Source organism: Podarcis erhardii (genome assembly GCF_964252035.2).
Source record: "Podarcis erhardii genome assembly, chromosome: 2".
NCBI classification, from domain to species: domain Eukaryota; kingdom Metazoa; phylum Chordata; class Lepidosauria; order Squamata; family Lacertidae; genus Podarcis; species Podarcis erhardii.
The window spans coordinates 1,060,829-1,088,786 of record NC_138498.1 but is presented as its reverse complement, the minus strand read 5'-3'; the positions used below and the strand labels follow the sequence as shown (position 1 = coordinate 1,088,786).

General features: G+C 45.9%; 1 protein-coding gene across 1 annotated transcript; it reads left to right on the top strand.

The window, feature by feature from the left end:
* The first annotated feature begins 137 nt into the window (after positions 1-137).
* Positions 138-27,691, top strand: LOC309336367 (uncharacterized protein). Its single transcript, XM_081851987.1, has 12 exons — positions 138-282; positions 3,761-3,859; positions 8,088-8,162; positions 9,973-10,124; positions 10,516-10,628; positions 11,173-11,335; positions 19,312-19,510; positions 21,066-21,173; positions 23,489-23,563; positions 25,232-25,383; positions 26,507-26,619; positions 27,344-27,691. The coding sequence occupies exons 1-12, from the start codon at positions 240-242 to the stop codon at positions 27,495-27,497; spliced, it is 1,446 nt and encodes a 481-aa protein (XP_081708113.1). The 5' UTR covers positions 138-239; the 3' UTR covers positions 27,498-27,691.
* Positions 27,692-27,958: the final 267 nt, after the last annotated feature.

Here is a 27,958-nt window from a genome sequence, read left to right as displayed (position 1 = left end):
CAAAAGACGAGTTGCCCATGAACCTTGCTGGATTTGTGTGCAATGGGCATGCTTTCAAGGGGGAGGTATGTTCTGGAAAGAGGTAGTCTGAGGATAGGAGAACAGGGGCTTCTCCTAAATTAATCATTAACCATCTATGCAGAGCAACCCCAGTAATATGACAAAAGTCCCTATTTTCAAAAGTGTTTCAAAACAACACCAAAGGCAAACAACACCTTTCCCTCACACAGCTTCCTGAGATGGATGAAGAAAAGTATCCAGATAACTTTCGAACTTCTAAAGGTAAAGATGATCTCCCTGTTCCCCTTGTTTGGCATTTGCCAAAGGTTTTGTAGCTTTTTCCTGAAGGATCGGCCAATCAGTGAGATCCATCAGCTCTTGGGAAGGATCCTCTCCAGGTGACTAAATCCGCTTGAAGTGCAGCAAGTCTAGGGGTGGTGGTGGAGCCCACAATCTCTGGAACATTCTCCCAAGTTATGCTTGTTTGGAGCTTTGTTCAGCCCCAAGCAAAGATCTTTGAATTTACTGTAACCTGTTTTTAAAGTCACTTTTAACTTGGAATGCTGCTGAGTTTGCTGCTTTTTTCGGGTGCTTTTAATGTTTCTTGGATTTTGTATTTTGAACTGAATACTACTATATTGATTTGCTATTTCCTTTTTCATTTGAAGTGTGGGTGGCAGTCAGTTGCCTTAAAACACTTAAGTAGACCCTTGCAGTTAGGCTTGCTAATTATTCCTTGCCCTAAAGAATACATTCATTTTGGCAGCCCCAGTGAGTGTGTGTGGAAATCCTCACCCCAGCCTGAAGAGTCAAGGAGCAGACGCTGAAACCACAAGGCTTTGCAGATTTGCACGTCTGGGTGAAGTGGTCGTCTTAGGCCCACTGCTTTGGCAGGCAGCCTCAATGAGCACAAAAGAACTTCATTCCGTCCCCACTCACTGAGCTGCGACTTCTGTGCCACACGCAGAACATATTTGCTTGCTACATTTTTTGCCCATCAAAATTAGTCACTAACCATTTGTGGTTAATGAAGCAAATCTTTTTGATAGCCTAAAAAGGTTGAATGCCACATTTCTAAATCATTAACCACAAATGCAGTTACAGATAGGTAGCCGTGTTGGTCTGCCATAGTCAAAACAAAACAGATTCCTTCCAGTAGCACCTTAAAGACCAACTAAGTCAGTTCTTGGTATGAGCTTTCGTGTGCATGCACACTTCTTCAGATACACTGAAACAGAACTTTCCAGACCCTTCTATATAGTGAGAAGGTGGGGAGGGGTATTACTCAGAAGGGTGGTGGGAATGGGTGATTGGCAAATAGCTGTGATGAGCCTGTTGACGACTCTTAACGACTGCAATAGGTCTTACAGGAAAAAGCAAGGGGTGAAAAGGTGAAAATGGCTTTGTCAAGTATAATGAGATAAGAATCCAAGGTCTTTGTTCAGACCAGGTTTCTCCATGGTTTTGAGTTTGGTGATAAGTTGTAATTCAGCAGCTTCTCTTTCCAGTCTATTTCTGAAATTCCTTTGTAGTAAAACAGCTACTTTGAGATCTTGTATAGAATGTCCTGGGAGATTGAAATGTTCTCCTACTGGTTTCTCTGTCTTGTGATTCCTGATGTCCGATTTATGTCCGTTTATTCTTTGGCGTAAGGTCTGGCCTGTTTGTCCAATATAGAGAGCTGAAGGACACTGTTGGCATTTTATGGCATACACAATGTTAGACGATGAGCAATTAAATAGTCCCGAGATGGTATGTGTGATGTTGTTGGGGCCAGTAATGGTGTTGTCCGGGTGTATGTGGCAGCAAAGTTGGCATCTGGGTTTGCTGCCACATACACCCGGACAACACCATTACTGGCCCCAACAACATCACACATACCATCTCGGGACTATTTAATTGCTCATCGTCTAACATTGTGTATGCCATAAAATGCCAACAGTGTCCTTCAGCTCTCTATATTGGACAAACAGGCCAGACCTTACGCCAAAGAATAAACGGACATAAATCGGACATCAGGAATCACAAGACAGAGAAACCAGTAGGAGAACATTTCAATCTCCCAGGACATTCTATACAAGATCTCAAAGTAGCTGTTTTACTACAAAGGAATTTCAGAAATAGACTGGAAAGAGAAGCTGCTGAATTACAACTTATCACCAAACTCAAAACCATGGAGAAACCTGGTCTGAACAAAGACCTTGGATTCTTATCTCATTATACTTGACAAAGCCATTTTCACCTTTTCACCCCTTGCTTTTTCCTGTAAGACCTATTGCAGTCGTTAAGAGTCGTCAACAGGCTCATCACAGCTATCTGCCAATCACCCATTCCCACCACCCTTCCGAGTAATACCCCTCCCCACCTTCTCACTATATAGAAGGGTCTGGAAACTTCTGTTTCAGTGTATCTGAAGAAGTGTGCATGCACACGAAAGCTCATACCAAGAACTGACTTAGTTGGTCTTTAAGGTGCTACTGGAAGGAATCTGTTTTGTTTTAACCACAAATGGTTAGTCTCTCTATTTACCCTCTCAATAAAATAAATTAGAAGAGCCGACCTCGGTCCAAATGAGGCAGGGGGAGCATATGTCCCGATGCACAGAGCGAGGGGTGGATTAGTCTACTTCCAGGCTCTGTCAGTTCTGCATTCATAAGTCCCTTCTATCCAGCTTCCACTTTCATCTTTTTTTTTAATCCATACAAAAAATTGGATGGGTGACCTTGGACCAATCACTGCCTCTCAGATAAACCTGCCTCACAGGGTTGTGGCGATGGAATAAGGAGGAGGGGAACCATGTATGTCACCTTAAGCTGGTTGGAAGAAAAAGATGGGGTATAAATACAATGCGTGCATCAATCAAATAAGAATTGTATTTAGATACTTACTTTGTCACAGGATAGTATTTAAATACACATATCTCAATGTACACATTTCTAAACATATAAAGGTAAAGGGACCCCTGACCATTAGGTCCAGTCATGGCCGACTCTGGGGTTGTGGCCCTCATCTCGCTTTATTGGCCGAGGGAGCCGGTGTACAGCTTCCGGATCATGTGGCCAGCATGACAAAGTCGCTTTGGGAAACCAGAGCAGCGCATGGAAATGCCGTTTACCTTCCCGCCAGAGTGGTACCTATTTATCTACTTGCACTTTGACGTGCTTTCAAACTGCTAGGTCGGCAGGAGCAGGGACCGAGCAACGGGAGCTCACCCCATCGTGGGGATTCGAACCGCCGACCTTCCAATCGGCAAGTCCTAGGCTCTGTGGTTTAACCCACGGCACCTCCCTTTTGCGCATATATATATATTCTGTCAAGAACTGTTATCACAAAATTCAGTGTAGGGCAGAATTATGTTCTTATTAGGAATGGTGGAGAAATTATGTTCAGTTCACAAAAACTTTTGTGAGGACTTTTTAAAAAATTGCACACTGATGAAGTGTGAAATGTGGAAAATTGAATTTAAGAATGGAAAGATGGGAAACCAAGAGAAACTGAGCTTAGTGGATTTATCCATCTCTGGTTTCGATCCAGGTATTTGTCCCATAGGTGCAGATTAGGTTGGTTAGCTTTAACATGCAGACCTAACAAAATTCTCCTCCATCTCTGTATGCATGTAAAAGTGATTAGAAGATCCTATGAAGGGAAAATGCACCAGCCATAATCCTTTCTTGAAAGCCAATACTTTTTACCTTACTTTTTACCAAAGAGAAGTCTGCATAGGGTCAAGTTCCCATCCTCTCATTTTCCTCTTATGAAGGGAGAAATCTTATTCAGAGGCCATTTCTCCTGATCTATGCACTGTTGGGTGTCTCCTACCTGCTGATTGTCATTGGCTTTGTGGTGGCCCTCTCCAAAGGTACGTTTTCTCCTTTACTGCCTACATCATGTCATCTGTAAATCAGAGAACTGTTTTGGGTGGAGTTTATGGGCTCAGGTAGCAGCAGAGCCTGTAGCAAACACTCTTGTCACGGACTGGTTGGACATAGAGGAACGGTGGGAAGACCAGCTGGGAAGCCACGATAGAAAGAAGGCTCAGAGCCCAGGAAGTGGCAGTGGGACAATGTGTGGTTGCAGGGAGAAGATGGGGAAGACGGGGTAGAGGAGGTGTCAGGAACCAAAGGGGCTATAGGGCTTAGTGAACTGGAGAGCCTGTGGCAGAGAGAAGATCAGAAGCTGAAGCAGGTGAGTGAGAGGAGGAAAGTCAAAAGGTAGAGATGAGTCCAGCTGGGGAAGAGTCACAGGTATCTCCCCCTCCTGTTGTGACAAGCTCCCCTCCCTCCTGTCTCCTAGAAGCAAGAAAGGCATGAAAAGGGCAGTTGAGGGGTTGGCTGCATGTGGGTGCAGTCTCTGACTGCTTGGGAAAAGCCCTAGAGAGGAGGGAATTTTAGACGGCTGTGAGGGGGTAGGGTCTCAGCAACTGGTTTTCATGGAGTAAGACCACCAGGAATGAGCTCCTTTGCTTGTTGTTGTTGTTGTTTAGTTGTGTCCGACTCTTTGTGACCCCATGGACCAGAGCACGCCAAGCCCTCCTGTCTTCCACTGCCTCCCCTAGTTTGGTCAAACTCATGCTGGTAGCTTCGAGAACACTGTCTAACCATCTTGTCCTCTGTCGTCCCTTCTCCTTTCCCAACATCAGGGTCTTTTCCAGAGAGTCTGCTCTTCTCATGAGGTGGCCAAAGTATTGGAGCCTCAGCTTCACAATCTGTCCTTCCAGGGAGCACTCAGGGCTGATTTCCTTCAGAATGGATAGATTTGATCTTCTTGCAGTCCATGGGACTCTCCAGCACCATAATTCAAAAGCATCAATTCTTCGGCGATCAGCCTTCTTTATGGTCCAGCTCTCACTTCCATACATCACTACTGGGAAAACCATGGCTTTAACTATACGGACCTTTGTTGGCAAGGTGATGTCTCTGCTTTTTAAAATGCCACCTCTTCTTGATGTCTTCTGCTTCTGTTAGGTCCTTACTACTTTTGTCCTTTATTATGGTAATCTTTGTACGAAATGTTCCTTTCATATCTCCAATATTCTTGAACAGATTTCTGGTTTTTCCCATTCTATTGTTTTCCTCTATTTATTTGCATTGCTCGTTTAAGAAGGCCTTCTTGTCTCTCCTTGCTATTTTTTGGAAATCTGCATTCAATTTCCTGTATCTTTCAATATCTTCCTTGCATTTTGCTTGCCTTCTCTCCCCCGCTATTTGTAAGGCCTCGTTGGTCAGCCACTTTCCTTTCTTGCATTTCCTTTTCATTGGCATGGTTTTCGTTGTTGCCTCCTGTAGCCTCCATCCATAGTCCTTCAGGCACTCTGTCCACCAAATCTAAATCCTTAAACCTGTTCCTCACTTCCACTGTGTATTCATAAGAGATTTGATTTAGATTGTATCTTACCAGCCCAGTGGTTTTTCCTACTTGCTTCAGTTTAAGCTTGAATTTTGCTATAAGAAGCTGATGATCTGAGCCACAGTCAGCTCCAGGTCTTGTTTTTGCTGACTGTATAGAGCTTCTCCATCTTTGGCTGCAGAGAATATAATCAATCTGATTTCGATGCTGCCCATCTGGTGATGTCCATGTGTAGAGTCGTCTCTTGTGTTGTTGGAAAAGCGTGTTTGTGATGACCAGCTTGTTCTCTTGGCAGAACTCTATTAGCCTTTGCCCTGCTTCGTTTTGGACTCCAAGGCCAAACTTGCCTGTTGTTCCTTTTGACTCCCTACTTTAGCATTCCAATCCCCTATAATGTGAAGAACATCCTTCTTTGGTGTCATTTCTAGAAGGTGTTGTAAGTCTTCAGAGAACTGGTCAATTTCAGTTTCTTCAGCACCAGTGGTTGGTGCATAAACTTGGATTACTGTGATGCTAAAAGGTCTGCCTTGGATTCGTATCAAGATCTTTCTATCATTTTTGAGATTGCATTCCAGTACAGCTTTTGCCACTCTTTTGTTGACTATGAGGGCCACTCCATTTCTTTTACGGGTTTCTTGCCCACAGTAGTAGATGTGATGGTCATCTGAACTGAATTCGCCCATTCCCGTCCATTTTAGTTCACTGATGCCCAGGATGTCAATATTTATTCTTGCCATCTCATTTTCGACCACATCCAACTTACCAAGGTTCATGGTTCTTACATTCTTCTTTACAGCCTTGGACTTTCCTTTCGCTTCCAGGCATATCCGCAACTGAGCGTCCTTTCGGCTTTGGCCCAGCCGCTTCATCAGCTCTGAATCCACTTGTACTTGTCCTCCACTCTTCCTCAGTAGCATGTTGGACACCTTCCGACCTGAGGGGCTCATCTTCCAGCGTCATAACTTTTATATGCCTGTTGTCTTTGTCCATGGAGTTTTCTTGGCAGGGATACTGGAGTGGCTTGTCGGTTCCTGCTCCAGGTGGATCACGTTTGGTCAAAACTCTCCACTATGACCTGTCCATCTTGGGTGGCCCGACATAGCTCATAGCTTCTCTGAGTTATTCAAGCCCCTTCACCACGGCAAGGCAGTGATCCATGAAGGGGCCTGTGCTCATTAGGCCTGACATTTAGCTAAGTCTGTGGAGATTGTGGTTTTGCTAATAAAGACTTAACTCCAACTTTGAACTGTGTGATACTGACTGGCAGGCTCCTGTGACAACTCTCCCTACCCTCCTTTGGCTGGCAGAGGCTGTGCTTTGGTTCTGAGACAGGGAAGAGCTGTACAGAATCTGGGGCATAAAAGCTGACTCAGCCAAACTGCTACAGTGAGGATGCCTTGGGAAAGCTCTGCAGCTCAATGTCAGAGCACCTCCTTGGTGTCCAGAAAGTCCCAGGTTCAGTCCCCAGCACCTCCAGATATGGCTGAGAATGTCCGTGGTCAGAAACCTTGGAGAGCTGCTGCAAGCCAGTGCAGCCCACACTAAGCAAGATGGTCCATTATAAGGCAGATTCCTATGTTCCCAACCCTGAGAGTGCAGGAGAAGATGCAGTGATCAAGGAAACATACAGCACAGCCTTGCGTGCTCCGGTAGAGGTAAAAAAGATGGCACTTGAGTGTTTATGTGTGGGCTACAGGTTCAAACATACACACTCACTGAAAATGATACTGATGATTTTAACTTTTTAAATATATCAGTACATCCCCAAATTCTGACAGCCAGTCCAGCATTTTGGGTGGACTCCAATTGGTCCCCATGCACTTCCCAAAGGCGCTTTTTTCCAGCACAGCCTTCCTCAGCCTGGTGCGCTCCAGACATCACTGGGCCACCCATGAGGCAGGGTGAAAGAGCCACCTCAGGCGGCAGAAGCCAAACAAGCAGCATCCCCATGGACACCTCAGCCTGCCATCTCAGCCAGCAGAGCAGTCTTGCAAGATCTCTCTGGCGCTTCTGCTGGTGCCTCTGCTCTGCTGGGGTGGGTGGGCAGCGCACCCGTGGGGAGACCACCTCTCTGGCTTCCCAGGTGAGGGTGGAGGAGTGGCACAGGGTGGGGTGGCAGGGATGTGCTGCCCCTGCCTGCAGGATTTCCTGTAGGGCACAACCAGCATGGTCGGAGATGGCAGGAGGTGACTTATCCATACCATAAATTTCAAGCATATTTCTTTCCCCCCAAAGAATCCTGGGAACTGTTGTTTGTTAATGGTGCTGGGAATTGTAGCTCTGTGAGAGGTGAGCTGCAGTTTCCAGGATTCTCTACAGGAAGCTGCATGATTTGATTTCACATTCTGTGGATGCCTCTCCACTCATGCCAGAAGAGGAGAAACGGTGTCCCTGGAGCCCCACTCTGCCCTGCAATGTCTTCCTCACAATGGGCTCCAGATTTGGGGCCCCTTCAGAATTAGGAGGGAGGTGGTGTGATGGGTGAGGGGGGAAGTCCTCTTCCCTCCTCTTCGGCCACCAGAGGTGGACCCAAAGCCATTCTGTGAGCACAAGGTCCATTCTGCCCTTTGCCTGTTATACAAAAAAATCTGCCAAAAGGTTCAAAGGTTAAAAAGAACACCCGTAACAAGGATTACCTTTTCATGGTGGCTTGGCATTCCTACTCTTATGTAACTGGAAATGGGTAGCAGGATGAAGGAAGATCCTGACATATATTTTTCTCCCCCTCTTTATCACGCCAGTTGCATTAGCATCCTCAGAAATCAGCAAGCTCCACACAGCCCTTGCGAAGGATCCCTACGGACATGATTTTCACTGTAAGTTTCTGTTGCTACAAAGACCTCAGTCTCCAAGCGTTGAGAGACTTCAGGGGTGTCGGCGTTCACCTCAGGTTCAGTTTCCCTGAAATGAAGGTCACAGGAGAGACTGGTGTGTTTTTGATATAGGGTTCTATTTACACATATATACATCCCGAGCATAAGATGGAAAGACACAGCATTAACAGATTTGCTCCCCCATTAAGCTTCCAGACCTTCCCCCACCTCTGGGTCAAGGGAGCTGACCAAGAGAACAGCTCCATCACAGATCAGTGAGCCAGTGTGGTGTAGTGGTTAAGAGTGGTAGTCTCGTAATCTGGGGAACCGGGTTCGATTCCCCGCTCCTCCACCTGCAGCTGCTGGATGACCTTGGGCCAGTCACACTTCTTTGAAGTCTCTCAGCCCCACTCACACCTCACAGAGGGTTTGTTGTGGGGAGGAAGGGAAAGGAGAATGTTAGCCGCTTTGAGACTCCTTAAAGGGAGTGAAAGGCGGGATATCAAATCCAAAACTCTTCTTCATCAGAGCACAACAGGGAAACGCCAGTCTCTCTATTAAAGCTCTTCCCTTCCTCTGAGGTGTGCCCAGTTGTCCACCACCAGGATCTAGGATCCAAGTCCTCTTCTGGGATTTCCAGGGGAGATCTTGGTCAGGTGATTCCACCGCTCCTCCTCATCCAGCCAGTCCCTGACATCTCACCACACAAAGCAATAGCTTTGGTTCAGCACAGAGAGCAAGATGAGACCAGCCTCTGGCCAATTGTTCTCCTACCCCCTAGGGATGACGTGGCTCCAGCCGGGTAAGGGAGGAAGGCCTCTCTTTGGTTAGCTATTGTTCTTGACCCTTAACAAGCTTGGCCATTAACAAAGAAAATGGTTCCTTCTGCTACAGAATCTCATCTTACAGATGGAAAAACACAGGCTTGGAGGGGACCCCAAAACACCATCCAAACCAACCCCAAGCTTATAACATTGTATTCCCCTTTGCAGGGAGGGGCTGCCTTCCCAGCCTCCCCCCAAATTCTGCTCCAAGTCCTTTTAGGTGATCCCACAAGAAGCTCAAAGTAAGAGAGATGTTTCTAAAAACTACCCATTTCTGCTTTTTATAAATGAACTGATTTCAGCCTCTCCTTGTGAAGTGATCATAATCGGCAAGACGATACTTCTGACCTATGCATCCTGTAACTTATTTACTTAATGACTTAAAATTAAAAAGTTTTCTTTTTTTGAGATTAGTGTTACGTGTCCATACCTGGAGTCACATTAGTCATGTAAATACATTGCAGAATAAACTGAGCAAATTAAAATTTATGGATGGGAAGCCATGTGGAGAGGTGTCTGCAGTGTTGGACTTGAACCTGAGAAACCAGGCATGAAGCACAGCCCTGCAATACCTCTCAGCCCAACCTACCTCACAGGACTGTTGTGAGGATAAAACAGGGGAGTGGGGAACCACCTATGCTGCCTTGAGATCCTTGGAAGAAAGGTGGAATAAAAATGTAATAATAAATAAGTCCGTTTAAAAAGGATAGATGTATTTCATTTAGGCTGCCTATGCACCACCATCAATCTAGAGCACATTGAACACAGCACATTCAAAGTACATGGCTTGCCCCCTGCCCAAGAATTACGGTTACAGTTCAACACTACATCTGCAGCATTGAACACACAACGCTGGGTCACTAGAGCAGTCCCTTCACCCAGCCGTTGTTCTCTGGTACTTTTTAGACCCTGCTAAATTGACAAGCTAGGCTAGTGCCAAGTTCTTTCTCTCTCTCTCTCTCTCTCTCTCGTCTTTTTCCTTTGCTCAGTGTTTCCGTGTGGTGCCGACACCAGACAATGGGAATATTTCAGTGGGAAATGCTACTACTTCTCCCTGAAGGCCGTGTCCTGGCACATGGCCAAAGCGCAGTGTGAACAGCAGCACTCTCAGCTGGTCATCATTAACAATTTGGCCAAACAGGTAACAAGATGTGAAACGTATTTTCCTTGATCACTCACTCACTTGCCTAAGGCAGGCAAAGTGCTCTTGCCCATTGACTGCAGCGGAGCAACTCTTCTCCTTCTCTGCAAAGTAGGCAGCCCAGAATCTTCATCTTCATGCAAACACAGAAGCAATGGTTGTAAGAAGAGAAGTGGCCCCATCGACACAGGCACTTCCACCTACACAATGGAATTCCTGTCCCTGTGCCCCCCATCCCACCCCCCAAGTCTGCTCTGGACGTTGGAGAACCCCAGGAAAAAAATGGGAGGGAGGGTGAGGAAAAGGAGAGGAAGATGGAAGTCCTTGCACTAATGGGATGCCTTTGTCGACACAGCCCCATATTTCTGTATTTTGGATTTGCCTCTTGCAGAATTTCATACAAACACGGACCAGGAATGAGCGCTATTGGATTGGACTCCATGACCAACACACAGAAGGCGAGTGGAAATGGCTGGATGGCAGCAATTACAGAACAGGCTTCAAGTAAGCACTGGGCAACTCCTCTGGGGTCATTGTGGGACTAGGCCAAAGGCCCACCTAGTTCTGCACTCCCCACTCCCGAGGCCACGGCCCCCTCACGGCTGTTTCCCAGTGACTGGAGGTCACAAGGGGTGACAGTGTCACTGCCAGTTTTTCGTATGGGAAGCAACTTGGTCACACCGGTCCTGTGTTTGGAAGGCTGCAACCCTATGGAACAATAATATAATAACCCTATAATAATATTATTAAAAAATAATAATATAGGCTGCAATCCTATGCCCACTTGACCTATGAATAAGCCGCAACAGACACAGTGTGAAGCTCATCTCTGAGTAGACGTGTACAGGGAATAAATATTTTTAGTTGTAAAAGTAAATAGGCTTTCAATTTTAATTTAGGGAGGAAAATATTAATCTGTTAGAGGTTTGGGAAACAGTGGCCTAGAATTCCTAGTGGGTGAACATAAATAGGTTTAGTGAATTTTTGGTGATGATGATTATGCTGATGATGCTCAGAGAGAGACAGAGACATCTTGCTTCCATCACAGGAACTGGAAGCAAGGAGAACCCAACAGTTATCAAAACCAGGATGAGGACTGTGGCCAACTTTGGATCAACGGGGAATGGAATGACTACACCTGCAGTTCTGAATCCTTCTATGTCTGTGAGAAAGCCTTACCAGTGAAGCCGACATCTGCATCCAAGAGGACCTGAACACCTGCCTTGATCTTCATGCCTAATATGAGCCACTTCAAACACCTGCCTTGATCTTCATGCCTAATATGAGCCACTTCAAACCCTAACCTGGTGACAGCTCCAAAAAAAGCAATGTCAGGAAAACATTATTATCATTATTATTTCTAAAATATCAAACAAACTTTCAAGATTTCATTTTAAAACCCATTTATTTGGGGGAAATGGCAGATTTACTGTTGACATAGAAATTCTTAAGCAATTGTTTCTTCCAAACTGTGGGAAATAATTCTGTCCTTCCTTACAGGGTTCCTGAGATGGTGTAAAAAAAGCACTTTCAACGTTATAAAGTATTATATAAATGCAGCTGCTACATGTGTTGTTTTGTTATTTTAGTGACTGACCCTTTTGAAAACACCCACATGAAATTTCACAGAAAAGATACCCCCCAATATTGATACGTATTTGCACAGCAGGTATGTGTCGTGAGCCTAATGAAATCAGAGACACAGAGAGCTTCTTTCAGTTCTTTTATTTAAATCAACAGAAATACACAGAGAGGCCATGAATTATGCTCCCCCAATCTTGAGACTTTGCTCAGAATGCCTGCTCCACCCCACCCCCCTTGCGGTACTTCCTAGCTTCCCAACCCCTCCTGCTGCCTACGGTGCCCAGCAAAGGAATCTCTCTTTGACTTTCCGCTCTAAGATACGCAGGGAACGCCTGGTTCAAGGAGGAGGAGGAGGAGGGTCTACCAGGCTTTCAAGTGACATTGTGGTCCACTGCCTGCTGTGCTGTTTCTTCCACTTCGGACTCTTGTCTCTGTGTAGGACTGGAACATCTGCTAGCTTGCTCCTGTTCCTCCATTATTTCCCAGTGTGCCACCACCACGCATCTGGGTCCATGCTAACTGCACCTGCCTCCTGCCCAGAAGCCTCCTGGGGTGGTGGTTAGTGTCCACCCCTCCTCCTCATCTGACCAGTCCCTGACCATATGGTACCAACCTTTAGGGTAGGATGGAAGTGTTGTCTTGATGCTTCTCCCTTAACCACTGGGATTTAGCTCAGCCTGTCTTTGGACTCTGGAACTTCATTAGATGCTGCCCATTAGTGCTTGGCCTTCTCACACCTAAGCCTTAAAAAAAACCACAGCTAACAGTCTTGAACTCTGTGCATGGCTTAGCCCTAGCCTTGAGTTCTAGGTCTGCTGTACCACCAGCTGGGGAACTGGTATTCCATGTTCTTGACACTAAGCCCTGGGGTTGGTGGCCAAGAACCTGCAGAACCTGAGGCTGATGGCAGGAGCAATCTGAGCCTGAGGCAGGACTTTCAAAGGATGCCTGGCCCTTGAGCCGATACATATGATCCAGGAAACTATGTCTCCCAAAAGAGGAATCCTATGCTCATAGGAAACTGGTTGGAAGGGAGAAATGCCACTGCTCTGCTGGCATAAGGCCAGAGGTCAGCAGTGGGAAATCTGTGGCCCTGCAGATCTTCTGGACTTCAGCATGAGCAGAGAATCAAGTGGTGCAAATGCTCTGGAAGGCCTGTGGATGCCATCTTGCTAGTCAAGATAACTCTGGGGTTAAATGTTTATCATATGAGCACCTCACAGACAAGTCATGACAACTGCTTGCTGCTTCGGCACCCGTTCCAAATCTATAGAGGCAGCAGAGCTATAGAGCAAGGCAGGCCTACTCACAACTCGTGTGCCTTGCAAGATCCCTGAGCATGAGTTGGGGAGGATGCAACTGTTCCCCCCAGTGGGAGTGCCATTGGGTGCTGGGTGACCAGGCTGTGCCCTCCCCTTCTGACTATCCCCATCCCCAAGGAGGAAAGAAGAGAGATGGGCATCCTGCTTCCCCAGCCTGGGGCAACTGCATCCTGGGAAGGGAAAGTGCCCCTCTCCTCCAGTCTCTGGTCTCCAGTCTCAGCCTCCCCCCATGCCCTTATGTCATCCAGCTGCCATGCCACTCCTGAGCTTGGTGATGCCTCAAGACTCATAACATGTGGAGAGCACAAGGGACTCATTTTGTCGTCACCAAAGAATAAAGCCAGGACAAAAATAAGCATGCAGAGCGTCCCCCTCCCTGCAATTTGGCCAGAGAGGCTTGCCCTGCTGGGTAGATCCCAGAAGGAGCCATTGGCCGTCATCTGTCCTCTCCCTCCTTGACTTCCACCTGCAACTGACTGCCTCACACACCAGTGCAGTCTGGGGGTGATCCTCCCCTGTCTCACTGGGCTTTTTCTGGCAATCCTTGTCACTCTGCTGCCGCGTATCCTGAGTTCCTCTGGCATACCAGGGCTTCGCAAGTATAGGATCGCACCTTTCATTTATTACGTGATTATTTTCAGGATTTATTACACCACCCCTTTCTATGAACTTTTCAGAGTGGGCTTACTGACCAAAAAATGTGATCAATAGAAAGCAAAACATCTCTCTCTCTCTCTCTCTCTCTCTCACACACACACACACACACACACACACACCTTGGCTTAAGAACAGTCCTGTTTAAGAACAATTTGGTTTATGAACTGCACAAAACCGGAAGTAGTGTCCCGGTTTGTGAACTTTATCTCAGTTTAAGAACGGAATCTGAACGGTGAAAGGGCACCGGCAGTGGGAGGCCTCATTAGGGAAACCGTGCCTCGGTTTAAGAACGGTTTCGGTTTAAGAATGGACTTCCAGAAGGGATTAAGTTCATAAACTGAGGTACACGTGTGTGTGTGTGTGTAACAATGATCTGTTCCCAGATTAGAAAGTGTAATAATATTTACACTTATTGCAGCCTAAACTAACAAGGACTATTGATTTCAACTGTGTTTGCCTCCTAACCTTGATTTCTGCCAATGGCCAGAAATCAGAGAGAGAGAGAGGAGGAGGAGAGGAGGACCAGTGTTGAAGCTCCTACACTTTGGACATCCTGGCCTGTTGAAATCAGGTGCCTTCACTATACTATTTTCCTGTTTAGACAAGCCTAGCCAGATGCTTAGAAAGTTGAGGTAACATTAATCTATTTTAGTATTTAAACTTTCGAATGTTTCAAATTTGCGATTTTTTTTCTTTGTAAAGTGGTGTATAAATTTTATGAAATCAATCAATCAATCAATCCAACCAACCTGTAGAGAGCCACAGTTTCCTCCTCCAGTTTCCTTGTTTTTGCTCAGATATGGAGAACTTTTGTCCTTCTGGTTGCTGCTGAACCACAACTCCCATCACCCAGCAAACATTGGGGGGGGGGCATCAGATTTCTAGCTCTGGTTTTTAACCCCTGGGCCCTGCCTCTTTACTCCCAGGCCCAACATGAGTCAACAGTGTGATGCAAAAGCAAAAAACACTATTCTAGGCTGCATCAATGAATGTCGAGTGTCCAGGTCAAAGGAAGAAGTGGCACCACTCCCTTCTGCCTTGCTGAGACCACACCTGGAATACTGTGTCCAGTTCTGGGCACCACAATTTAAGAAGGATTCAGGCAGCAACCATTTTGCACAGGGGTTCTGTTCCTGACCCCTGCATGCATCAGCAGAGCATGCATAAGACCACCCCGTCCCATTCCGCCCCCAGCTCCATTTGGGGGCCACAGGGTCGCCAGAAGCAAGCATGTATGTGAAATGCATCAAGTGGACACGTGTAAAATGGTCGCTACCTGTATTGACCAGCTGAAAGGTCTGCAGAGGAGGGCGACCAAGATGATCAAGGGTCTGGAAACCAGCCTTATGAGGAACGGTTGAGGGAGTTGGGGGTGTTTAGCCTGGAAAAGAGGAGACTGAGAGGACATATGAGTGCCATTTTCAAGTATCTCAAGGGCTGTGACATGGAAGATGGGTCACACTGGTTTTCTCCTGCTCTGGAGGGTAGGACTCGAACCCATGGCTTCAAGTGACAAGAAAGGAGATTCCAACTAAACATCAGGAAGAACTTTCTGACAAAGCTGGAACAGTCTCCCACAGAGGGTGGTAGACTCTCCTTCCTTGGAGGTTTCTAATCAGAGCTTAGAATAGAATCATAGAGTTGGAAGAGACCACAAGGGCCATCGAGTCCAACCCCCTGCCAAACAGGAAACACCATCAGAGCACTCCTGACATATGGTTGTCAAGCCTCTGCTTAAAGACCTCCAAAGAAGGAGACTCCACCACACTCCTTGGCAGCAAATTCCACTGTCGAACAGCTCTTACTGTCAGGAAGTTCTTCCTAATGTTTAGGTGGAATCTTCTTTCTTGTAGTTTGGAGCCATTGCTCAGTGTCCGCTTCTCTGGAGCAGCAGAAAACAACCTTTCTCCCTCCTCTATGTGACATCCTTTTATATATTTGAACATGGCTATCATATCACCCCTTAACCTCCTCTTCTCCAGGCTAAACATGCCCAGCTCCCTTAGCCGTTCCTCATAAGGCATCGTTTCCAGGCCTTTGACCATTTTGGTTGCCCTCCTCTGGACACGTTCCAGTTTGTCAGTGTCCTTCTTGAACTGTGGTGCCCAGAACTGGACACAGTACTCCAGGTGAGGTCTGACCAGAGCAGAATACAGTGGCACTATTACTTCCCTTGATCTAGATGCTATACTCCTATTGATGCAGCCCAGAATTGCATTGGCTTTTTTAGCTGCCGCGTGACACTGTTGGCTCATGTCAAGTTTGTGGTCAACCAAGACTCCTAGATCCTTTCCCCATGTACTGCTCTCAAGCCAGGTGTCCCCCATCTTGTATTTGTGCCTCTCATTTTTTTTGCCCAAGTGCAATACTTTACATTTCTCCCTGTTAAAATTCATCTTGTTTGTTTTGGCCCAGTTCTCTAATCTGTCAAGGTCGTTTTGAAGTGTGATCCTGTCCTCTGGGGTGTTAGCCACCCCTCCCAGTTTGGTGTCATCTGCAAATTTGATCAGGATGCCCTTGAGTCCATCATCCAAGTCGTTGATCAAGATGTTGAATAAGACCGGGCCCAAGACAGAACCCTGTGGCACCCCACTAGTCACTCTTCTCCAGGATGAAGAGGAACCATTGATGAGACCCTTTGTGTTCGGTCAGTCAGCCAGTTACAAATCCACTGAGTGGTAGCATAGTCAAGTCTGCATTTTACCAGCTTCTTTACAAGAATATCATGGGGCACCTTGTCAAATGCCTTGCTGAAATCAAGGTAGGCTACATCCACTGCGTTCCCTTCATCTACCAGGCTTGTAATTCTGTCAAAAAATGAGATCAGGTTAGTCTGACATGACTTATTTTTCAGAAATCCATGCTGACTATTGGTGATCACAGTATTCCTTTCTAGGTGCTCACAGACTGTTTGCTTAATGATCTGCTCCAGAATCTTCCCTGGTATTGATGTCAGACTGACTGGGCGGTAATTATTTGGGTCCTCTCTTTCCCCCTTTTTGAAAATAGGGACAACATTTGCCCTCCTCCAGTCTGCCGGGACTTCGCCTGTTCTCCAGGAATTCTCAAAGATGACTGCCAGTGGTTCTGAGATCACATCTGCCAGTTCTTTTAATACTCTTGGATGCAGTTCATCTGGCCCTGGAGACTTGAATACATCTAAACTAGCCAAGTATTCTTGTACTATCTCCTTAGTTATTCTGGGCTGTGTTTTCTCTGCTGAATCATTTGCTCCAAATTCTTCAGGTCGGGCATTGTTTTCTTTATCGGAGAAGACTGAGGCAAAGAAGGCATTGAGGAGTTCAGCCCTTTCTGTGTCCCCTGTTTGCATTTCACCATCTTCTCCTCTGAGTGACCCCACTGTTTCTTTGTTCTTCCTTTTGCTACGGACATACCCATAAAAGCCTTTTTCGTTGCTTTTAACCTCTCTAGCAAGCCTGAGTTCATTCTGTGCTTTAGCTTTTCTGACTTTGTGTCTACACGTGCTGGCTATTTGTTTGAATTCCTCTTTGGTGGTTTCCCCCCTTTTCCATTTTTTGTACACATCCTTTTTTAATCTTAACTCAGTTAAAAGTTCTTTAGATAGCCACCCTGGCTTCTTTAGGCACCTTCCATGTTTCCGTCTCATTGGTATTGCCTGAAGTTGTGCTTTTACTATCTCCCTCTTAACAAACTCCCAGCCATCATGAACTCCCTTTCCATTTAGTATTACTGCCCATGGGATCTCACCCAGCACTTCCCTAAGTTTTATGAAGTCGGCTTTCTTAAAGTCAAGAAATTGAGTCCTAGTATGCTTGGCTGCTCCTTTCCGCTGTATAGTAAACTTCAGAAGAGCATGATCACTCACGCCCAATGATCCTTCCACTTCTACCCCACTAACCAGGTCATCAACATTGGTTAGGACCAGATCTAAAATGGCTGTTCCTCTTGTTGCTTCTCCCACTTTCTGGACAACGAAGTTGTCTGCAAGGCCAGTGAGGAATCTGTTTGACCTTATGCTCTTGGCTGAGTTTGACATCCAACAAATATCCGGGTAATTGAAGTCCCCCATTACTACTATCTCCCTTCCTTTTGCATGCTTGGCCATCTGTTCCAGGAAGGCATCATCTATGTCCTCCGTTTGGCTTGGGGATCTATAGTAAACTCCCACAGTGAGGTCACTGTTATTCTTCTCTCCCTTAATTTTGACCCAAATGCTCTCACTTTGGCTTTGAGGTTCTAAATCTTGGATCTCTTCACAGGTATACACATCCCTGACATATAACGCCACTCCTCCTCCTTTCTTGTCTGGTCTGTTTCTCTGAAATAGATTGTATCCCTCCATTATTACATTCCAGTCGTGGGACTTATCCTACCAGGTTTCAGTGATGCCTATTATGTCATATTTAGTTTGCTGTACCAAGAGCTCAAGCTCATCTTGTTTATTACCCATGCTTTGTGCATTAGTGTACAGACATTGAAGTCCATTAATCATTCCCCCGTGTCTCTTATTTAAGGATTTTTTCCTCCCACCACTAGGTCTGTGTGCTGTTTGCTCCATTTGGTCTATGACATTTGGATGATCATCTTCATCAATTGATAGACTCCTACCTTCAGGAGCACTGTCTCCCTCCCCCACATTAGTCAGTTTAAAGTCCTCCTGATGATGTTTCTGAGATTTTTGGCGAAAACATTCCTCCCAACCGTTGTGAGGTGCAGCCCATCGCTTGCCAGAAGTCCATCTTCAAGAAACTGCAGTCCGTGATCTAAGAATCCAAACTGTTCCTGTTTACACCATTTGCGAAGCCAGCTGTTCACTTCCACTATTTTTCCCTCTCTCCCTGGGCCACGTCGTTCAACTGGGAGGACAGATGAGATGACAATTTGTGCATTTAATTGCTTCAATTTCCTGCCCAGAGCCTCATAGTCTCTTTTGATCTTCTGGAGGCTATTGCTTGCAGTGTCATTGGTTCCCACATGAACCAAGAGGAAGGGGTATTTGTCAGTGGGTTTTATGATTCCTTGCAGTCGTTCAGTTACATCTTGGATCTTAGCCCCGGGGAGACAGCACACTTCCCGAGACATCTTGTCAGGCCCACAGATCACTGCTTCTGTTCCCCTCAGTAGGGAATCCCCTATCACCACTACACGCCTCCTCTTAGATTTGGTCGGGGTTCTTCCGTGAGCTGTCCGTTCCAAGGTCGCCTGCACATTCCCTGAGGACTGACTTTGCTGCTCATCTTCATATACCTGATCGACTGTAACGAGGGAGAGATCCTCAAATGGAGTCTGCTCTTTGTCTTCCATGCTAGGGGAGAGGACTTCAAAGCGATTGTGTATTTCTAAACAATCAGAGCGAACCCTGGGCCTCCTACTTCTTTGAGTCACGTTTCTCAAAGGACCCTTGGGATCCTTTCCAACTCTTTCTTTCTTTCTTTCTTTCTTTCTTTCTTTCTTTATTCTGTACATACATACATACACACACTGCCCATTTGGATTAAGGCTGATACTTCATGGAAGGAGACTATAGCACTGATTTCCACCCACAAAGATTTTGAACAGGCACTAAATTCATTACCATGTTGTCTAAGAACTCTCTGGACCACAGTTCAATGAAGGATGTTTCAGCTGCCGCTGCGTTTTAAAAACTGGCAGGCAGGCTGAGGGCAGAGGGGCAGAGGTGTGGTCTCTGCCATCCCTGCAAGTTACAGATTAACTCTTCTCATGGAATAGCCAAGGTAAACTGTAAAGTCCTCATTTTGGAAAGTCAAGATCTGGAGGGGGGAAAGGACCTCTGCAAGATGGAGGAAGAAAAAATGCAAGATGACTTCCGGACATATAAAGGTAAATATTTTCTCCTCCTCTTTGGCACTGTTAACAGCACCGCAAGCTTAATTCTGTCGCAGTTAAGAGAGTTGACTGTGGCAAGGAAGTCTCTGGCTCAGATCTCTATTTGACACTATTGTGCCTTGTCCAATAGTTCATTTATTTGTTTGTTTGTTTATTCTGTCTTGTGTGTCCCCCCCCCCCCGTTTTCTGTGCTGCAACATATGTGCTTGTCTAATGCCACAAGACCGATTTATTTTTCAGCCAACAGGCTTTCAAAGATGCTTATTAAGTCTATGTTGAAAATATGCAAGGCAGGGTGGGGGAGGGGTGTTAGACAAGATGGAGTTAACGGGCCAAGAAATAATTGCTCTCACTATTCTACTTTAGGGAGCTGAGCACTTCCTGGTTCCACATATATTACTGGAAATTGAGGTTTGCACATATAATGTGAATTAAAGCACTCTAGTCAACTTACTGCAACGAATTCACTTTTTTAAAAAAAATATTTTTTTACAGTTAGGAAAGTGACAGGTGGAAATGCGCTGAAAAATGTGCAGTGAGCAAATGGCTAATGGGAAGACCTGCAAGCAAATCCTTTGTCCCTCTTTTGTCACTGAACCTCCCTGCAAACAAAGGATGCCTGCTAAATAAAGACCTGTAAGCTTTGTAATAGCAAATCTGAATGAATGCTTAAGAAAAAGGCCATCCAGAGGTTCTTTTAATGTTCAGGCCAGGTTGCCGGGCACAGAAGCAGCTAAGGAAATCAGAGGTGGAGGGGCGAAAGTGACTCCAGGGGCCCTTCCAAGACTGCGGCATGTTTGTTTCTTAACCCCACCATAGTGCAAGATTTATTCTGCTTTATTAGTTCATAATAATAACCCCTCCCCCCACCAAAACCAACACAAGGCTGCAGCCGCACAGCAAGCAGCACAGCTGATACTTCAAGAAAGTTCCAAGACATCATGCAAGCGCAGTAAGATAGCAAGAACGGTTGCGCCCAGGCAAGTGTGATACCGTTGCACCCCAGTCTCAAAGGGGTGCAAGATTCCAGGGATCCCAGGCACTTACCAGGGGCTCGTTGTGTTTCCTTTTGGACATGAGGCGCAGCAGAGACTCTGGTGTCTTTATGATATATGGTTTATTTACTCATAAATAAAGCCTACGATGGAGGAGTTCACAGCAAGGGTCTTGTTTCTCCGGTAGCCACAACCTTGGATTCCAACAGAAATCAATCATTGCTCTGTCTCTCTCGCTTCCCATTTGCTGTTTTGCTTCTAGCTCACATCAGAGCAACTCTCAACTCTCAGTTCAGGCTTTGTCCTTCCAACTATCTCTGAGCTGAGTGAGGGGCCCCACCCATTTGCCATCTAGCACAGATTAGATTTTAACACTTGCACCATCCAGGGATTGCAGGGGCCTGGCACACTCATCACAATGCGCTCACAATGGGTGCATAGCCTCAGCTCAAAGCACTTGCTGGAAACTGTTGGAATAAAGGTTCTTGCATGATTCCAGCAGTCATGGAACAATGGCTATATATTTTTCTTCTTTTTCTTTTCTTTATTTAAAGAAAGAAGTTACCTTAATTTCACCCGGAGGCCGGTCTTCCACATCTACATCCTGCTGATGGTCTCTATCCTGGGAGCTGCTGTTTTCTGCATCGTGGCTCTTTCCAAAGGTACTTTGACCATTTTCCTCTTTATCGTTCAAAACATTTCATCTATAAAGGACATTGTTTCTTGGCTTTGTCTCCATCAGAAACAAAGGGAAGTGTATGTGTTGGTTTATTATTTTTTAATAACTATGAATGAATTTATATATTTATTTTAAAGATTTCTATGCTGCCCCTCAATATAAATATTTCTAGCACAACTGGCACAACAATAATCAGCCCTGCTCATAATGGCATAGGGTGTGAATCAATCTGACTAAACTAGATAGAAAAATAACTATCAATACCCGCCTAAACAAAAATGAGCAAAATCACTAAATGAAGGGAAGTAAAAGCTGATTTGTGCTCAGTTGTAGTGCTGCCAAATTTTGGAAATCTGACTTGAAGCGCCAAGAGTCCTTGCCTCAGGGTCTCCAGGGAAGGGTAAATGGAGTCTAGCGGGAGGCAAAAATCCACTGCCAACATTTACCACTCCATTCACAGGTGATGATTTGATGGGGGTCCTGTTTTGGCAATTGGGGGATTTTTAAGGGTTCATGGAGACAGACTTGCCACTGGTGGAGGTGAGGAAGCAGCAGTCTGCCATCATCTGTCACTTTTCTCCCCAAAATATCCCAGTGCAACATCCTTATGAAGTGGCTGGCCTGTTGGCTGGCCCCCATCCACTAACTCAGCGTTCTTCAAACTATGGCCCCCATAAGTTTCTGGACTACGTTTCCCATTACCCTAGTGGTGGTCTGAGGGCCTCTGGTTGAAGTTAGATTCTCCTGGTGAGAGAGCTGAATCCCACAGGCATGTTCTTTCCTGCTTTCCTTGAGGGCTTTTACCACCTGATGTAAGAGGGGCAGAGGTAGGGATGGAAAGCCAGTGACGTTGCCCAGACCGAAAAAGGGGGCATATTGCATGCAGGTGGCACATTATCGAAGTTCTCTTATCTCCTGACTTCCCTGGCCAGGAGGAGCAGGATGGGATTTTGTGCATGTCTCCTGGTTAGACTAGTCAGTGAGGAAGGCCACACTCTCTTCTCTGAAGCATCCACCCCATCTCACCAAGTTGCTAAGCAACGGCCTGGGAGAGTAACTGTCCACGTTCTGCTAGGCTGGAAAGGGATGGCGAGAACAAGGATGCTGTAGGGTGCCAGAAATGGGGCAGCAGGGGAGAAATATCCGGGATCCTCAAGTGAAACTTTATTGGATGACCAGGGGCTGGATCCCTAAGGCCTGGCTGGAGCTGAGAGCAGTGTAAGAGGAACTCAGACAACTCTTGCGTGAGGGAACCTTGGCTGGAAGAGTGGAGAGGCCCCAAAGGACAGAGCCGGGAGAGTCCAGGACCCACAGAGCAGAAGCAGACATCTGGGAAGGAAAGGTGCCTCATCCCATGGTAGATCCTGGCGGTGAAGCGGCCGAAGCACAACCGGCAAGGGTTCTGGTCTGTGTAGAGGCCCATAAAAGATCTAATATAATGTTCCCATTGTTACTCGTGTTACTGGTCTCCATCGCCCATCAACCCAAGTAAACATGGTCGATAGATTACTGCACATGCGCCACTCAACCACATTGATTGACAGAACTGGCACTACAACAGGCGTCACATAATGCCCATTCCACATTTATAAGAACTGGGTCTTTACCTCCACTTTGGAACTCCCTGCCTATTGAGATCAAGCAGACTTCACTGTACTCTTTTTGGCACCTGCCAAAATATTCTTGTTTAGATAAGTCTACTCAATTATTTTAAAATAGGGTTGTGACTTTTTTCTTAATTTTATTGTTTTATCTTTTTGTAAAGCACTTGGAGGTTTACAATCAAGTGGTTTTATGAAATAAAATACCGTACTTTTCCGTGTATAAGACTAGGTTTTCCCCTGAAAATAATGTCCAAAATTTGGGGGTGTCTTATACATGGGGGCCATCCCCCATTTTCTTAAATCAGAGTCCCCCAAAATAGGGGAAATCTTATACATGGGGGCGTATATAACAGGAGTTGCAGTCCACATCTGCAGGGCCACAGGTTTCCCACCCTTATATTAGGAGATAATTTGTTATACAATTAGTGTAATGCCAACTTCAAACCACTTTGTGATGTTTGGAGGGGTGTGGGAAAGGGAGGCATTGTTTCAAAGTTAATGGATTAATTAGCACAACACTGACATTCAAAGTTATTACTAAGCATTTCATCGCTAAACCTCTCCTGATTTGCTGTCTCTCAAGAATAATAAACCATATCACACCTCCGTGCATCATAACGTCTGCCATTTAATATGTTTCATTTCAGCTCTAAATTTCTAACATTTCCCCCTTTTCCTCTTTTAAAATTTTAAGCAACAACACTTTCATCAGAACTGAGTGAATTGATTGATGAGAGTCCAAAGCCGCGAACGGGACATGATTATGAATGTAAGTCTTGTAACATATTGTTGCCTGCCACTCCAATCCCTGCAAGGTGTGAGATCCAAGGTCTTCCAGATTCTCACCCAGGGTTCATGTTTCCTTTGGGAATGAGGCTTAGCGGAGACTGTGGTGTCTCTATGATTTATTTAGAAATACATATGCAACCGATCCTACAATGGAGGGGATCACAGCATTAAAAACCCAAGAGGGTCTGGTTTCTCGCATATCCACAGCCTTGGATTCCAAACAGAAATAATCAAACAATGTTCTCAATTGTTGCTCTGACTCTCTCTCCAGCTTGCTCCTTTTCCCTCTGGCTCACTCACTGAACTCTCAACTCTTGCCTTTGTCTTTTTCCTAAATACCCTCTCACAGATCCACTTTGTTTTCCTTAATGGCCCATCACCTGGACTATCACCTCAACACTGGAAACTAGCCGGACTTATATTTTAACACTTGCTGGATCCAGGGGTTAGAAAGGTCTCTGCTTACAGCCTACTTCCCCCCACCCCAAACTTACCGTATATTCTTCTCTAGGGTGATCAGTTCTCCTGAATCTCAGACCCTAAACATCAGGGAGCAGAGCTTGAAAGCTAGGGAGTGGTGCCTCACATAGCAGTGGTGGCCCTCAGTGATTTTCTCTTATGAGCTTTCAAGCCTCTCCTAATTGATCTCAAGTATAAAAGGAATATCAGAAGCGCCTTGCTGAAACTGTCCAAAGACCCTTTGAGTCCAGAACAGCACTCTCCACTTGCAATTCATGTTATATTTGAGCTTTCACATGATCTAAAAGCCACTTCTAGAGTTATAGTGGAATATGGTACAAGTTTAGCATTTGTTTCCATATTTTTTGCAAACAGATTTTATTCTGGAAGCAAATAAGACAGAAATGGGCACTAAACTTGCACTATACTCCTCTACAGTTCCAGAAGTGGCTTTTGTGAAAGCTCACATATAATACAGAACTTTACAGTTAGGGAACAGCATATCCCTCAACCGTCCCAGGAAATGAGAAATCCTGTTTTTTCTCGTGAGCATGGCAAACATTTTGGGCACTGCAATATTGCTTGATTTCGCACTGCAGTTTTCCCCTAAGAAAAGTTTTTATTTGGGGGGAGGCAATCTCTTTGGGGCACTGTGCCCTAATAAAGTGTTTTTTCAGGACTGCAATCTTGCACAGGTCATGTAACTTGTGCAGAAGTGCAGCCCTGGAAGATAGTGTCCCAGTTTTTTGTCATGACATGTTGGAGGGTATGGAACAGCTGTTAAAATGGAATTAACTGCCATGTGAAAGCAGGCCGACTACCATCAGTCCCAGCCAGAATGTTCATTTTTGGAGGCAGCCAACTTCTGAACTTCCATTTTCTGGGAAATCACAAGTGCAGAGAGGAGTGTTTGTGGGCTTCCCATAGGCATCTGCTTACCACTGTGAGACCAGGATGCTGAACTAGTTGGGCCTTTGGCCTGATCCAACAGAGCTCTTCTTATGAATGTAGGAGCTGCATTCAAACATCATCTGGAGGGCACCAATTTGCCAGCTCCTCCTCCTTTAAAAAGATAGCTAGCTGCATAGCTAGATACATGCCTACTGCACTTTCTGTGCTCTCAGACATCTCTAAGCTTTACTTTACTTTTCAAGCCATTGGCTAATGTTGTCTCTCTTTCTTTGCTCAGTGTTCCCATGCAATCCTGACACTAGAGAGTGGGAATACCACAATGGAAAATGCTACTACTTCTCCCTGCAGAAAACTAACTGGATGCAGGCCAGGGATGATTGCGCTGTCAGAAATTCAAAGCTGGTTGTCATTGATAGCATGCCTGAACAGGTAAAAAGAAAGGAAACGGCCAGGGCTGGTGTGCTGGAGTTGGAGGAATCAGTGAAAGTTGGGGAAAACCATTGCACCCAGAGAGATTGGGGGCTTAGTTGCCTCAGTCCAACTTACTTGGCATGCATCTCCCGATCACAGCCAGGCTACAGTTTCCAAACTGGGCTCCAGAGAACCTGGGGTTTTCCTGAATGCTTATCGGGGGTTCCTCAAAAAGAAAATTGTGGACAAAAGTCTCTGAAAGTCAGTTTGACCGCCACCACGGATGTTCCCCTGTATCAACATACTGTCCATGGTTGGCCCAGTGGATGTGTTTCTGTACACCTGTACCTGGCTCTGAATGCCTTCAAGATTTTCCAGTGAATTCAACTTGGGAGGATTTGCCTCTTCCTTGATAAACACATCTAATGGCTACTCGTGCTCCATGCTGTACTGTGCTTTTCAACATAGAAACCTAGGAAGCAGCCTTAGATCACGTCAGACCAATAATCCATCTACTTCAGGATTGTCTACACTGACTCTCAGCAGCTCTCCATGATTTCAGGCAGGAGTCTTTCTCCAGCTCGACCTGAAGCTGCCGGGTGATGGATCCCAGGACCTTCAGGAAGCAATGCAGATGCTCTGCTGCTGAGCTGCAACTCTTCCCACCAGGTTCTGTGCTGGAGTGGCCTTGAGTGGCCAGCCATGCTCACCACAAAATGTTGCCACATGGCGTGCTTTCAGAGGGCCAGCCAGCCAGGAAGCTGCACCCTCTGCCAGGAGCCTTCACTGCAATACTCCCTGACACCCAGCTTTCGTTTCCTGCACACAAACAGCCAGGCAGTGTTTCACTGAGCATTCTCAGATCTCATTGAGCTGTTTTGGTTTTCTCCCCCGCCCCCCAACAAAATGTACTTCTGCTAACCTTAGGGACCACCACCAGTCTGTTGATGCACATTGGTCATACTACTTTGGCTGCATAAAGTTCTACGCTGATGCAGTAGCCGTGGCAGAACTGAACCCTGTGGAACCCAACACAGCAATGGCCAAGAAACTGATTCTGGATCCTCTTAAACGTCATCTTCCAACAGAAAGTCCATGTACTCTCATGGCCATATTTATCTGATTTTTCTTTCTCATGCAGAATTTCCTTATGACCCGGACCAGGAATGACCGTTATTGGATGGGCCTCACGGACAGAGATGCTGAAGGACTGTGGAGATGGATTGATGGCAGCAGTTACTACTCGGGCTTCACGTAAGCACTGAGCAGTTGTCATCCCTTTTGTAATGCAGCTGGCATCAAGTCCTGTCAAAACAAATTTGGAAATGGCATTCTCTTCTCAAATTCTGCCAGCGGGAATTCTCACATGACTGATGTTCTTTCAAGCATAACCTCACCAAAAGCTTCCTTCTACAGTGACTGTTCCCAGCCTTGGGACCCCAAATGTTGGACTATTGTCCCCATCATCCCCAGCCAGCATAGACAATGGTCCAGGCTGATGGGATTTGTAGTCCAACAACATATAGAGACTCAAGGTTGGGAAATGCTTTTCTAAAGGGTCAAACTCTACATCCCCTTAAGTATGTCCTTGGATCCTTTTTTTCATTTTTGAACTGAAATCCACCATAGACGCTCTGAAAAATAGTCCTCATGGACTGCCTACAGCAAGATATGGCAGTGGAGATGGTTTCAGTGAGAAAATGGCATAAGGGAGAAGAGTGGAGCACTGCAATCCTGTTCAAACACAGGGGCACAATGCAAGAACACCACCACCCCAATATATTTGTGACTAATAGCCAGAGGACTTGAATCAGTTCTGTTGCATGATTAGACCTCTCAGGCACTATGACCCCAGTCCAAATCTCTCTTCCTGCACCCCACCCAAACTGCTTTTTGGCCATGAAAAAGAGGGAAGTCTATCAAATTCTGTATATCTTGGATTTTCGATATTTTTCAAAGTATTTAACATTCAATGCAGGTACTGGAAGCCAGGGGAACCGAATAACAGTGGGAACGAAGACTGTGCGCATCTCTGGGGTTCTGGGGAATGGAACGACGTCTACTGCAGCTACCTGTGCTACTACATCTGTGAGAAGCCCGTGCCGAGCGAGAAGCAGGGCAAGGGGACCTAAGCACTTTGGCGGAACCTCGCCCAGGCAGGCACCCGAGGCTCAACGGCCAGGCACTGTGGGATTTCCCCACACAGAAATGTCACTTCCCTAACGTAATCAAAGAGGTGCTCTAAAGATAACTTGAGTTTAAAAACCATTTGACTACTTTTTGGTTAACTCCTGGCTGACGCTGAAGATCCCTGCTGACTACTGTATTCAAGATTTCTGCTCTTTAATTATTTTGGCACCTCAGCAGCAGCTATGCCAAATGGATTTGATAGGCTTTCAGTCTGTATACCTTGAAGCTTGGCTTGACACTGAAATAAAACCCCGTGGGTGATGCTTGGTGAGATACTTTCACACCACGGGATGTTGGTCCCTCACTCTGCCTGAGTTCTGGAACACTGAGGTCCACTGTGGGCATGTGGGAAGGTATTTGTTTAGCAGCCTTTAAATGTGTATGTTCACCAGTAGACCAGTCC